Source organism: Megalobrama amblycephala, linkage group LG17 (genome assembly GCF_018812025.1).
Source record: "Megalobrama amblycephala isolate DHTTF-2021 linkage group LG17, ASM1881202v1, whole genome shotgun sequence".
In the NCBI taxonomy this organism is placed as follows: Eukaryota; Metazoa; Chordata; class Actinopteri; order Cypriniformes; family Xenocyprididae; genus Megalobrama; species Megalobrama amblycephala.
Genome location: NC_063060.1, coordinates 31,760,306 through 31,775,085, shown reverse-complemented (window position 1 = coordinate 31,775,085; position 14,780 = coordinate 31,760,306). Strand labels below are relative to the sequence as shown.

At 39.1% G+C, this 14,780-nt stretch overlaps 1 protein-coding gene across 3 annotated transcripts in view; it reads right to left on the bottom strand.

The window, feature by feature from the left end:
- Positions 1-14,780, bottom strand: part of fndc3ba (fibronectin type III domain containing 3Ba) — a 157,162-nt gene that overhangs the window by 108,715 nt on the left and 33,667 nt on the right. For 2 of the 3 annotated variants that reach the window (XM_048163038.1, XM_048163041.1), the window contains exons 2-3: positions 9,531-9,678; positions 5,792-5,867 (exon numbers count right to left, since the gene is read on the bottom strand). In XM_048163038.1, the coding sequence (XP_048018995.1) occupies positions 5,792-5,867; positions 9,531-9,650 (196 nt within the window). In that variant the 5' untranslated portion in view covers positions 9,651-9,678. Of the gene's footprint in view, positions 1-5,791; positions 5,868-9,530; positions 9,679-9,774; positions 11,216-14,780 lie in introns of those variants that run through there. The other variant, XM_048163039.1, reaches the window with a different exon arrangement.

Below are 14,780 nucleotides of genomic sequence, written 5' to 3'. Positions count from 1 at the left end.
TCTTTCGGTCGGAGAACGCAACATATCTTTCTTGCTCATTTTTGTTTTTCTTTTTTCTGGACAATATTGACTCCCATGGTCTCCTGATAAATTCATTCAGCATGTTTAATTTCGATATGCTTTCAGTGGCATAAATGAAATCTTTTTGGCGCATGTTGTGCAGAAAATCAGATTTAGCGCTTGCTGACTACAACGCTTTTGCTGTGCATCATTGCTAAATTACGGTGTGCAGATGAGAATAATGTGCTCTCAGCAAAAGCTGTAATTACACCAGAGAAGCATTTCTCCATGGCTCCTCAGAGCAGAAACAATAAAACACATTTAATTACACAAACACTCACAGAACAGACACAGATACTTTTTATGTCTTTTTATGTAATTTCATCAAGTTGGACTGAAGAGGACTTACAAGCTTAATGAGATGCATTATGTCCCCAATTAGGGCTGTCAATCGATTAATCGCATACAAAATAAAAGTTTGAGTTTGCCTAATATATGTGGGTGTACTGTGTGTAATTATTATGTATATATAAATACACACAAATTAATGTATATATTTAAGAGAAATATGTTATTTATGTACAAAATATTTTTATTTATATTTAATATAAATTATATAAAAATATAAATAAATACATATACTTGAAAATATTTCTCAAAATATATACATGAATGTGTTTGTATTTATATATACATAATTACACACAGTATACCCACATATATTAGGCAAACTCTTTATTTTGTATGCGATTAATCGCGATTAATCCGTTTGACAGCCCTACCCCCAATTTACTATCACTGTGCATTATAAGCATGTAGAGTTGTCCCATGTACAACAATATGGAAAACACATTTGGGGCACTAGTGAGCAGGTTATAGAAAAGTTTGTTTAGTTGAGCTACACATTAAAAAAAAATATGAAACTTGCAAACATTTCATTGAAAAATGTGAACTTTTTGGTGCAGCATGATCAAAATACAAATCAGCATATATTGCAAACTTTCATTTTCACATTTTCATCAAGTAACAAGTTTTGGGGCTTAATTGGCTAGATTATGTCAATATTTCTACCTAAGTGAAGGACAACCAAAATGACAAGTAAACAACTGGCTTGTCAACTTCACATGCAAACAATATGTACAACTTTTTACATCTATGAAACAATTTTCCTTTTCTGATGATGTCACCTAGACCACACAGGCTATTAGATAATGTTAACCTGGTATCCTGGCATGTTAACACCCACTTTTTACCACCCAATCTGGTCCAATTCGATAAAATCTAGCACCACCCTACATTTGTTCTCATTGAATATCCTGTTTAACTCAGAAATGTGTCACATTAAAGAATGCATTACATGCATTATTGTTTTTTTTAATGCATATACACAGTTCAACTGCTCTTAAATACCCAAACAGTTAGTGCCTTATCAGCAGATACTGAAGAAAGAAAGAAATTTAAATCAAAATAGTTAATATCTGTCCAAAAGCATAAAAGTGGCTTGCTGATCAGGCCTGGTCCTTGAATAAATGACAAACAGGAAGTGCTCGCAGATGGATGGATCACGCTTTCAAATGGAACCAGTGTCCCCAGTCAACCCCAAAACTCTCACTTAACCTGCTCACGGCACACAAGCCATTCATAAACACCACATATCTCCGCTAAGTTAGTCAAAACACAACTGAGCTCTTCCGCAGTGGGGAATTGCTGGAGATAACACACTGCCCTGACCTAGGAATTAAAAAAAAAAAAAAAAAGAAAAAAAAAAAAGGGGGGGGGGATTGGGTGCAAACACAGAAACACAAAACAGACAACGACCAACTGAGGACAGACTGAACTCAAACAGCAGGACTGCCCTCCATTTGCAAAAGTGTGGGAAAGCAGCACGAAGCGGCCTTACTGCCGAGAAAGTACAGCAAGTTGTTAAGCGGTCCCCTGGAAAAAGAAAAAGGTCACCCTGTTTAAACAAGACAAAGATTACAGTTCAACCTCTTCCACTCTAATTAGCAGCGATAGGAGCGGGTTGGAACTCCAGTAAACACAGGGCTCCGAGCGCCATAATGACCTGCCACTCAGCCAAAAAACTTAAAGACACTAGCGCTTGCAAGACCAACAATGGCACCTGGCAGGCAAAGGGTTAAGATTAAGAAAGTTGGGTTAAAAAGTTGAGGCTTAACATGTTAAAAATAAAAGCACAAAATTCATCTAAGCGAGTCAAAAATAGAGGTGAGTGGGATCTTCATGTAGGAAGAGAGGAAAATGTGCAGCGAAAGAGGAGGATGGAAAACGACCAATAAGAACAGAGAATCCTTAATTATAAAATTCTTACCCAACAGCCTCCTCAGTCAAATTACATGATGAAGACACAAACTTCATATTTAAACTTCACATATATTTCATATTTAAAAAGACAGTTCACTCAAAAATGTAAATTCACTTATTTACCAACCGTTCTGTACCACACAAAAGATGATATTTTGAAAAATAGTGTTTTTTTCTTCTTCTGTACAATAACAGTCAATGGGTACCAATGTTGCTGTTTTTTGGACCACACTGACTTTCATAATTTGGACAAATTCAGTTAAAATGTTTCTCAAAATCTTCTTTCGTGTGCCGCTGAAGAAAGATCGCAGAGGTGTAGAACAACATGAGGGTGAGTAAATGATGCCAGAATGATCATGATTTTTGGGTGAACTATCCCTTTAAATTAAACCTTTCGACTCCAAATACGATTTTGGCCCAAGCTTTTCCAAACGTTTTCTCTGTGCGTTCTTTGTTGCCAGCGGTCCACGGGCTAAACAGTGGTTACTTTATATAAAATCCTAAATCTAGGCTTCTGCTCTGAGGTTTGCATAATGACAAAGAAGCCTCTCTGTAAAAAGCAGCTACTTCAGAGCCTCTGCTTCAGTCGACACTTCTAATTAAACCCAGTGACCTTTTCTGTAAACATGTGCATTTGAAATGCCCCTCTCCTCCATGCACCACACCTTGTCCTTGTTGTTTCGCTGGGTTGCTTTTCATCGCTCTTTTCAACGTTGAGATGCAATAAGCCGAGCCTTTTCACTAAGCGTCGGATGTGCTTGTGTGCTTCTGTCCAACACAATGGCACGACCTGAAAGGCTTGACCTAAGTACTTCCTCCTTGTTTTTAACCTCTCACAGGGAGAGGTTAAAGCCAAATACAGTCATTAATTACAGCATTGATGCTGTTCTTAAAGGAGGAACTGGTTTGACAAAAATGCAGCAACAGGTACACTCAATCTGGCTGAGACTACAATGGATGAAAGTTAATGCATTGATGCCACAAGAAAGAGCTATTAGGGAATCACAGGTGAAGGCCTAAAGATGATAAACATACAAAAGGCACGTTGTGGAAGTGAGCAGGACCAGTGCTACAGCCTGCGACCTGTTGTTTTATTCTTGTGTCAACACATGTTGCTGCCAAGCCCTGCAGAGCCCGGTTTCTGCCCCTTATCACAACATTGTGCCAGACAACAGCCCATCCACCATGTTCTCCACTCATCTATGCCTCCACAAATTAAAGATCACTTCTGAGCAAGGAAATCGATGTTATGTTATCTTAAGTGACCATGTTTTCTTATAGCACTGTGATTTTGCCTGTTAAAAGTCAGAGTGGGTGAGTTCTCAGGTTTGACTGAAAATCCGGAATGGATTTCTGTGCATTTCTTGGTGCCACGATACCTCATGATTCATGTTATGGCTTCTTCTGAAAATATTTTAGTAGTCAAAAACAAAAACAAACTAACTTGTCAATGTCTGAACTAAATAATGATTGATTATCTTGATTGTACAGAACGGTTATATAAAAGCAATAATCATATTCGCAAAAGTCTGTTGGCATGGCTGAATCTTAACCTCTTCTATATAAGAAACTCTTCTAATAAGAAACATTTATTATTATCAATGTTGAAAACAGTTGTGCTGCTTAACATTTTTATGGAAACCTTGTTGCTTTTTTTTATGAAGTTCAAAAGAGCAGCATTTGAAATAGAAATCTTTTGTAACATTATAAATGTTTTACTTATGTCACTTATAATAAACTTAATGCATACTTGCTGCATAAAAGTATTAATTACTAGGGGTGTAATGGTACATGTATTCAACCGTATGGTATGGACGTCACAGTTAGGTGCATGCAATCAGAAGACGAATACAGTCAGTCATGGGCGATCCACGCTCAAATCCAGCAAGAAATACTCCAATAGCAGAAGAAGAACAGCGCATACGCGAATGACTTGAGCGATTGAAAACAAAGTCCGCTCATGTACAAAGGAGAATACTTAGAAAGGCTCGTGCACTCAACTGTGTGTAAAACGGAGCAAAACGTGGAAAATCAAGTATAGGAGGGTTGGGCTTAAAGGGTTAGTTCACCCAAAAATGACTGTGGAGTCGTGAACGCGGATTGACAACAGACCCGGAAGAGAAGACAATGCTGAATAAAGTCGTAGTTTTTATTATTTTTGGACCAAAATGTATTTTCGTTGCTTCAACAAATTCTAACTAACCCACTAATGTCACTTTGATGATGTTTTTATTACCTTTCTGGACATGGACAGTATACCGTACATACATTTTCAATGGAGGGACAGAAAGCTCTCGGACTAAATCTAAAATATCTTAAACCGTGTTCCGAAGATGAACGGAGGTCTTACGGGTTTGGAACGACATGAGGGTGAGTCATTAATGACATAATTTTCATTTTTGGGTGAACTAACCCTTTAAGCTTTGAATGTTTAAATATAGTTTATGGATTTGTTCCTTTGTCTGGTAACACTTTAGTTTAGGGTCCAATTCTCACTATTATCTAGCTGCTTATTAGCATGCATATTACTAGGATATTGGCTGTTTATTAGTACTTATAAAGCAGATATTAATGCCTTATTCTGCATGACCATATTCTACATCCCATAATCCTACCCAATACCTAAACTTAACAACTTCCTTATTAACTATTAATAAGCAGTAATTAAGAGTTTATTGAGGCAAAAGTCATAGTTAATAGTTAGTTAATAGTGAGAATTGGACCCTAAACTAAAGCGTGACCATTTTTTACATTGTACCAAAATTGGACCGAACCATGACCTCAAAACCGAGGTACGTACCGAACCATGACTTCTGTGAAGAGTTACACCCCTATTAATTACTATTAAAAAAATCATCATGACTCCAAAATGTTGGCATCAAAGAAGGTATATTTCAGGCATACTGATGGGGCTCATTCATGCCTTTTTAAGAGAAAATTTTACTGCAAAAACCCCTTCTGGTATTTTAAGGAAGCAACACAAGAGAACATTCTGCAACTTCTTAAACTAATGTTCCCCACCGAGAGCGGTCCTTATCTGCACAGCTGTTCAGAGAACTCAAGCGCAGCGTGTGCAAACAATCCATCTTGTCCATCGTTAATTAGCTACAAAGACACTGGATGTTAAAGAAGTGGGGTAATGAGACAAAGAGGCTTTGTAATCTGCCATTGTATACTCTGCCTTTTATATCCTCAGAAGCATGCCAGTCATGGCCCTGCGCCCGGCCTCTCATCGGTTTACACCAGCTCCAAATCCAATAACACACCAGTCATGGTTTCGATTAGCTAGAAAAACAGCACCACACAAACAGAAACAGAGGGAACAACGCCACCATCCCACATTTCGCACCATCCTCGAATGCATAACATATATGCAAACTCTGAACAATTCTAGAAACTAGCTCCAGAGACGGCAGGATGGAGGAACCTGTTGCAAGTCAGACTGCATGAGACAGGAAGCATAACATACCTTGAATGCATTGCAGAGATCCATCCTCTGCTCTGATGGTGAAGGTCTCTCCTGGGTTGACTTGCACAAGGATCACCTGCGAAACAAGTGGAAATTAGACAGGCGTGTAACTCAAAACTTCTGACACAAGGCCAAAGTTTTGTCCGCAAACACAATCCGAGAGAGAGAGAGACAGAGAGAGAGAGAGAGAGAGAAAAAAAAAGTTGCAAATCCTTAACATGCATTAATCCATAACTTTAAAATGATCCATGGAACATTTAGTGAACTACAGTCAACTCAACTGCCAAGAAAGCAAATATGACGCAACCAGATGTTGTGAAACAAGATGTGAAACCCCCTCGAAACGGTCCGGTCGGCATGCCATCTTTTGCCCCAGGCTGCTTACCATCATGTTATCAGCGCACAGGTTGTTGAGAGTGCAAACGTGCCTGTAGATGTGAAAAAGTTGGCCCGCCATGTCGCACGAGCCCCAAGTTTCCGCACAGCACTGATGGTAGAGTGTCAGGCGGACCTCCCATCTCCCTGCTCTAGCCCTGGAGATCTGGGCACCTACTTCCTGCTTCCACACACACATACACACACTGTCTGCTGCTGCTGCTGTTGCTATGGGAACGACGGCATGCACTGAAGAGTCAAGCTGGCTTTCCAGAGGAAAACCTTGTGTTCAAGCCCCCTCCCTTTTCCAGCACACACCTAATGCAGATAAAGGACTCTCCTGATGCGAAACGTCACCAGAATGCAAATGAACACTGGCACGACCTTACACAAACATCGCACCTTTGCATATCAGGCTGAAATCGGATCATGTGGGAGATCGAATGTAATAAATAATCAAGGGTGCTGGGTACATTCTGACAACTTCGTCATTGTGCCGTCTTTTTTTCGTTTTAGTGATGCAGAAAAACGTGGACGTGGCTGAATCCAAAGCACTTAACCTTCACTATCTGCTGCAGACGCCCTTTTCCTTATCTCTCAAGGGTCTGATTCTCTTTCCGCTCTGGCCGGAGGAAACACGGTCAGGGCACTGTATCTGCAGCACCTGGAGAAGAGATCAGAACAGACTGATCCGCTCTGATAGCGCAGATCTACAGAGAGATGTGTGAGGGAAATGTGAAGCATGCCTGAAGGCTCACTGCGCTCCTTGAATGTCTAATTTAGGATGACTACAAGGTTCCTCATTGACCAAAACACTGACCTGGTTCAGAATGGATGTTTCTGGCTTTGTTTTACATCAGGAATTAGTGAGAAAGAATTTAGGGTAATTTAGGCTGACCTGCAGCTACAAGGTTAGTCAACTTTTCACTTTCAACTCTGTGAACTTGAAATGAACTTATTTTTGCAATGTTCCTCTTTAAAAGGTGAAGGGTGTATTTTATGTGCCTGCAAAAAACGGAACTGAAAATATAAGACGGGTTTCTTCGAACAGGTTTCCTGAACGCTGCTGTACGTCTGCTATTGGTCAGATAATCCCGTGCCAAACTCACGTCATTGGTTGAGTCAGCATTGTTATATTAAATCATTTTATAAAAGTTTATAAAATCTCAAATCTTTTATAAAATCATCTGGAAATTGTTTGCGTTTGTTTCTTCTCACCACCATCGTCAAACTCAAGTTCATAATCAATTTCTTAAGTTGCTTTAAAACAATATTTGAAGTATTTGAACAATATAGAAAAATATTTTGAATATTTGAACAAGAAATTGTGCAAACAAAAAACAAAAAGCAAAAAGCATTGTGCAAATTAAATTGAATTTAAAAATGTTTCACTACAGGTTTATACGTTCACAATTATTCTATAATGCTGCGTTCAGACCAGACATGACTTGCGCGAATAAATCGTGCTATTCGAGCGTAGTTGGACGCTTGAACATTTTGAGTTTACTCGCTTCATTCGTGCGTGAAAATCCCTTCACAACAGACGCGAATTTGCGTCATGAGAGGGGCTATCCCGCTCCTTTATGTGTCCCAGACTCTCCCACTGCTTTCTGCACACTTCCTCTGAATAAACACAACTTGTCAGTGGGGAAATAATTGTAAATTACAGCGAATAAGCTCAATTGGTCGTCTTTAGTTGGCTTGTAATCTTAATATATAGCTCAAATTGAGTAAAGACCGTTTTTTACAACTTATCAGTCCGACCTCCTCACTCACTTTCTTTCAAACACGATCCTTTTTATTTCTGTTTCTATAAATGTATGAAGATGTACAGCGACGATGATTTTGTCCTCCATTGTGGTTTCGAATTTCTGTCTCAGCTCGCTACGTCACGTCATGTCACTACTAGAGCAAGCTCCTGATTGGTTAACGCGGCGCGGAAATTCGGCAAAGTTCAGTGTGGCGACCAGGGCGGGCGAGAGCCGTGAGGGAACGGAGCGAGGCCGGTGAGGGAACGGGCCTTGAGTCTCTCACGGAGGAGCTCCGGAGGCATAAAAGGAGGAGCGACGTCAGTGAAGGACGAGAGAGGACCAGGCCTGGACTTTATGTTATGTTTTATTATGTTTTTATTATTATTATTTTATTATGGCAGACGTCCGCGAGGGTCTGCCGGCATTAATTTCGTTTTATTCTTTGTTTATTTTATATTAAAGTTATGTTGAATGTTCGCCGGTTCCCGCCTCCTCCTTCCCGTATATACGAACTGCGTTACATTGGTGCCGAAAACCCAGGAGAAAGGAGGGACATGCTGTCGGAGAGCCCTCGCTGCTGAGGGGGATCGCGGTGCTGCGGAGTTCGGGCAGCGCGGGAGTGAAGACCACGAGAGGCTGCCCGAGGCGGTGGTACTGGAGCCTTCTGAAAGGTGGGACGGAGACCTGAATGCCGTGCTCCTGGGAAGAGGTGGGGTGGCTGCAGTCCAGGAGGGAGCGGAGGAGTCACCGCCGTCCGCCGTGGGCCGGAGCCTGCTGCCGTCCGCCATGAAGGGGAGGAGCAGGGGAAGGGGGACTCGCTGCCAGCTGTCCTCAACCAGAGGAGCCATCGCCGGCCGCCAGGAGGCGGTCGAGGATCGGGCCGTCCACTGAGCGTCCAGTGCCACTGCATGGCACCGCGAGGAAGAGCCTCCCGGCTGGCTGAGGACCGAGCGGCAGTGTGTCTGGGAACTGGACCCAGAATTTTTTTTTTCTCTTTTTCCTCTCTCCCCTCTCTCGTCCTGTCGCTCCCCTTGCTTCCGGTCTCCTTTCTCTCGTCTCGTCTGTCCTTACCCCCAGGTGCTGCAGCCGCCGAGACAGGCCCCGGGGGGGGGGGGGTTGGTGTTAGAGCGCAGTCTCGGGAGTACCCCCCGGCCTGCGAGGGGCGATGGGGGTATGTGGCGACCGAGAGCCGTGAGGGAACGGCGCGAGGCCGGTGACGCAAGTGATAATGAGCATCACCTGGGAGGTGCACCGGCCTTGAGTCTCTCACGGAGGAGCTCCGGAGGCATAAAAGGAGGAGCGACGACCGTGACGGAGGAGAGAGGACCAGGCCTGGACTTTATGTTATGTTTTATTATGTTTCGTTTTGTTCTTTGTTTATTTTATATTAAAGTTATGTTGAACGTTCGCCGGTTCCCGCCTCCTTCTTCCCGTATATACGAACTGCGTTACATTCAGATTTTTCAACTTGCGCGATTCGTAAGTACAAATGTAGCTAACATTTGCAATTATATATATGCATCTGGCAGAGGCATTTATGCAACGCGACTTCGACTGCATTCAAGGTATACATTAACAATTCATGCACTGTCCGGAGTAACGATCACACTTACCTGTTGCGATCCATCCCCATTAACATTAATCATGTGCGGCATCATGGCCACCTCCCCGTTCAATAGTGGTGGCGGCAGGTCCAGCGGAATCTGGTCTGTCATCATCATTGTGACGTACATTCATGGAGAACTTTCCTGGACTGCCTTTCTGTGAAGACAGAGAGAAACAAACTGTCATGAAACTGAAAAATAAAGAATAAGAGCTGCAAAATAATCTCATAAGAGCTCAAACTTGCAAACACACCCTCTTTGACTGCCCTGGTTTTGTGCTATGAGGAAGAAGGACATGTTCATTTATTTGAGATGATTTCACAATCTTTGGTTGGTTTGTGACGTTTGAGTGACTGGGCTAAAGCATAAGTAGATGGAAGATGCAGAGTTGCACACGAGTGACTCAGCAGGCAATTGAAGCCAACCGTGGAACATAGCAGTGTCATTGTGAGCTGGACGGCCCGAGGGAAGATTTCCTAAATGAGAAGAGTGTGTAACCAACACGAAAGTGTACTCCCACCCCCTAGAGTTTGAATTTCTTGAGTGATTTCACCACTAACAATGAACTTGGTTTTGATAAAATAGCATTTGCGCAATGACCCACTGGTTTAGTACACCGTGAGTATGATCTAATGGAGGCGAGAGGAAAGTGTTTGGGGAATAAAAAGGTGAGGGAGTTATCAATGAAGGACGAAGTGAAGGAACAGATGCACAATTTCTTTATTTTGGATGGATGCAAGGCCACCCATTGGCAACATAAACACACGCGTAAACAGTACCACCACTGTATTAGGCACAACATGTGGCAGAGCCCGCAGGACCAGAATGCAACCCCCTCAATGTCTCCATCTCTACCTCCCTTCCTCGATCACTCACTCTTCAAGTAGAGAGAGAGAAAAGAGAACATTTCTGACTTCATCAGACCCTTGCACATGATTCACCAGAAGGCAAAAACTTACTATGCCTCATATGGACTGAAAGTGGAAAAAGTTTTAAAGGGATAGTTCACCCAAAAATGATGACAGAATTTTATCATTTTCTCAGCCTCATGTCATTCCAACCTTGTATGACTTTCGTTCTTTTTGTGGAACACAAAAGATGATGTTTTTAAATCTGTTTTTGTCCATACAATAAAAGCTAGTTGAAGAAATACAATCCAGAGGTGTAAAGAGTACCTGAAAACCATACTTGAGTAAAAGTACAGATACCTTACAGCGAAAATAACTCCATTACAAGTTACAAGTCACCGATTCCAAAACCACTTGAGTAAAAGTATCTCATTTTAACAGCACTTAAGTCTTTTACTCGTACTAAGGCTCAAAGATGCACTAGTCCTCAACACAAAAGAGACATGCCACTTAAAAACAGTTTTTTGATTTCAATCACGTTTGTTTTCTAAAATCAAAATAAAATTGAACACCTCAAAATTGCATAATAGCCTCTTAGTCTCAGCTAAGCTCAAGTGCTCAAAAAGGGGAAAACGGACAAGATGGCTTCAATGCCCTGTGAATGACGATATTGCTTCTTTTGTAGAAGAAAAGAGTAACTGCATTACTCATCGCAAATGTATGGTAGTAAAGAGGTACATCTTAATATCTTTTCTTCTCACTAAATCCAATATCTTTGACACTCAGTAAAACTACAAAGTAGCCAAAAAGATATAAACATAAACACAGTAACTAATTACATTTACTAAATACTAATTACATAAATTGATCAAAAGTGACAGTAAAGACATCACAAGAGATTTCCACAAATACATGTTGTTCTTTTGAACTTTCTATTCATCAAAGAATCCTGAAAAAACTTTAACAACTTTAATAATAGCAGCAAATCAGCATAATAGAATAATTTCTGAACACTGGAGTAATGGCTGCTGAAAATTCTGCTTTGCCATCACACACACATACATATATACATATATATATACATAATATATATATATATATATATATATATATATATATATATATATATATATATATATATATATATATATATATATATATATATATATATATATATATAAAAAAAAAAAAATATATATATATATATATATAAAATATATATATATATATATATATATATATATATATATATATATATATATATATATATATATATATATATATATATATATATAAATATACATATATATATATATATATATATATATATATATATATATATATATATATATATATATATATATATATATATATATATATATATATATATATATATATATATATATATATATATATATATATATATATATATATATATATATATATATATATATATATATATATATATATATATATATATATATATATATATATATATATATATATATATATATATATATATATATATATATATATATATATATATATATATATATATATATATATATATATATATATATATATATATATATATATATATATATATATATATATATATATATATATATATATATATATATATATATATATATATATATATATATATATATATATATATATATATATATATATATATACACACATATATACATATACATACATACATACATACATACATACACACACACACACACACACACACATACATATACATATATACACATACATATATACACATATACATATATACACACACACATATATATATATATATATATATATATATACATACATTTTAATAACATTTCACAATATTACTGTTTTTAATTTTTTTTTTTTTTTAAATAACAAATGCAGCCTTGGAAAGAGACTATTTATGTAAAAAATAAAAACCTGGAATAATGACTCCAAATCTCTAGCAACAAATGGTGCTTTTTCCCTAAGCAAAAACCAATAAAATGTCCTTCTTGGATACAGATAGCACACCATGTCCCATTTTATCCTCCATTCTGTTCTTTCCATTGATGTTAGATGGTTAGTTTTGTGTGAACCACAAAAGCAGAGACATAAATCTACAGTTATTTGGCAGTAGTTGGTTCCCTTTAAATGAGAGGTGCAAACCCAAGCAAAGACATTATAAATGTTTGTGGACACCAAGACAGCAAAAATCTGATTCTTTCTCTGTGTAATAATGTGGTCCGTCCACACACTCATTGCATCTACATTCTGTTTGACTTTCCATCCATCCTTCATTACCTTTTGCCCACTCCTCATGTTCTGTGTTTATGCAGTGCATCAGGTGAGTTTGACATGGCAAAACAAGAGTAAACAGATTAAACAGATGGTGACCTCCTTTAGGCCCACTCATGATCCCAGCCTTTTTTCTGATGATGCCGTCTCGCAGACACATGCCTCTAATTGCAGTGAGGAAAACAGAATGTGGCTCCGGACTGGAAATGCAGGAAGATCAACCTGGAATGATCCATCTTGCATCTGGTATTCTAGCAGAGTGGGGACTAACAGTAACGTCCAGAGAGCCAGACGGACCTACGCAACAAAACTGCCTTTACTATCTAATACTTGGTGTTTGAGCAATCTGCAATGACATTCATCTCAATGTGACGAATCACTCTGAAGCCACAGGAAAATGACATCCTGAAAACACTCGCTGGCTGATGATACCACAAGCGCGCACACGGTCCAAAACTCTTCAATAGCGACTAGCCTGAGCTGACATTAAAGGCAACAGGCAACAGATTCAAATAAAATCAAATCAAAAGTGACATTAAAGATGTTACAAAAACTTTCTATTTAAAAATGCTGTTTTGTTCAAGAATCCTGAAAAAAAAAGTATCACGGTTTCCACAAAAACATTAAGCAGCACAACCGTTTTCAACATTGATGATAATGTTTCTTGAGCACCAAATCAGCAACTTTTAAACAGTACTATTTGTACTATAAATATATTAAAATAAAATAAAAACTGATTAATACATTATGATATGATACGATACATGATAAGCAGATTAGATTGAGATTAATATTGTCAACAGAAAAGGAACTGCTGTGCAGATTAAGGGTTCAGCATAAAACTCAGAAATTGACAATAAGAAATAAAAAAAGATGCTATTGCTGGAGACAGCAGGTTAGAATGGATGGATAGGAAAGTTGGCTTCTGAATGTGTCAGAACTATAAACAGACAAAATCACTGTAAGATACACCATCGTACATAAAATAGAGAAAGGAGGAGAGAGACAGACAGGCCAACAGACGGCCACACACAGCGGCAAAACCCTACAGCTAACCAGAAATAATTAATGACCTTTTAAGAGCCGCCAAGCCACAGTCCCAGAGAGCTGAGGGGAAGACTCGGTGAGAGTGAGAGTGAGAGAGAGAGAGAAATGGATGGAAAACAACAAGAAAGAGATAGCAAAAAGAGAGAAAGAAAGACATGGAAATGAGTTTAAATGACTAAACAAAGGCCATCAGAGTTAATTCAGTCAGCTGTCGGCTTTGAAGAGTGGTCCTGATGCAGTCCTGGTTTCAGGCGACAGGTTAAAGTGCCGGGCAGTTAGGCTGAGATTAGTTCAGTTGAGCGGCCCATGCTGAGCTGCTTTGATGACTGGATCCCTCCTGCTTTAGCAGCTAATGGGGCCTATGCTAAGCCTCGGCCTCTCACCCACCAAAAGCTATAATTAGGATTTCCATTGAAACTGAAGCCTGCATTTATTTTAGGATTTGTACAACTTACAATGGAAACTTACAATGAGATGGATACGGGTTGTGATAGCTTAATGGCTGTGTTTACAGAAATTCCGGACTAATATTTCATAAACTTTGCAGCCTTTTTATCTCTTTGTTTGAAATATCTTGTTTTGTTCTCCGGCTGGCATGGTTGCAGTTGCGTCCGTGGATTTTCATTGTGAAGGTTGTTCCGACAGTAAAATCCTTGAGGTTTCCTCCTCTTCGAAAGAATGCCTGTTTAATAAAGTGTCGATTCCAAAAGACGATAAAAAAGTTAAATTGAAAAATTCCTTCAAGGATGGGCCGCAACAATCGGGTGCTTGTTCGCTGGGGCTGAGGGAAGTGGTGGGATGAGAGACAGCCTTGTGTGAAGAAGCCAGGCTTGCTGCTGGAAGCGAAAACCGAGGACTGCCTTTCGAATCTAACAGAGGACGTAAAAGACGATAATTCACTGAGGTGTCACCTCATCTGCCAGTCGGGACCAAAGAGGCACAGCTGAGCTTAAACCCAGAGCCCCGAGTCTGTGAAACCTTTCCATTCAGCTACTGACATCTGACCTTCACATACCTAAATGTCAGCAGCTGTACATGCAAAAACAAAAAGAAA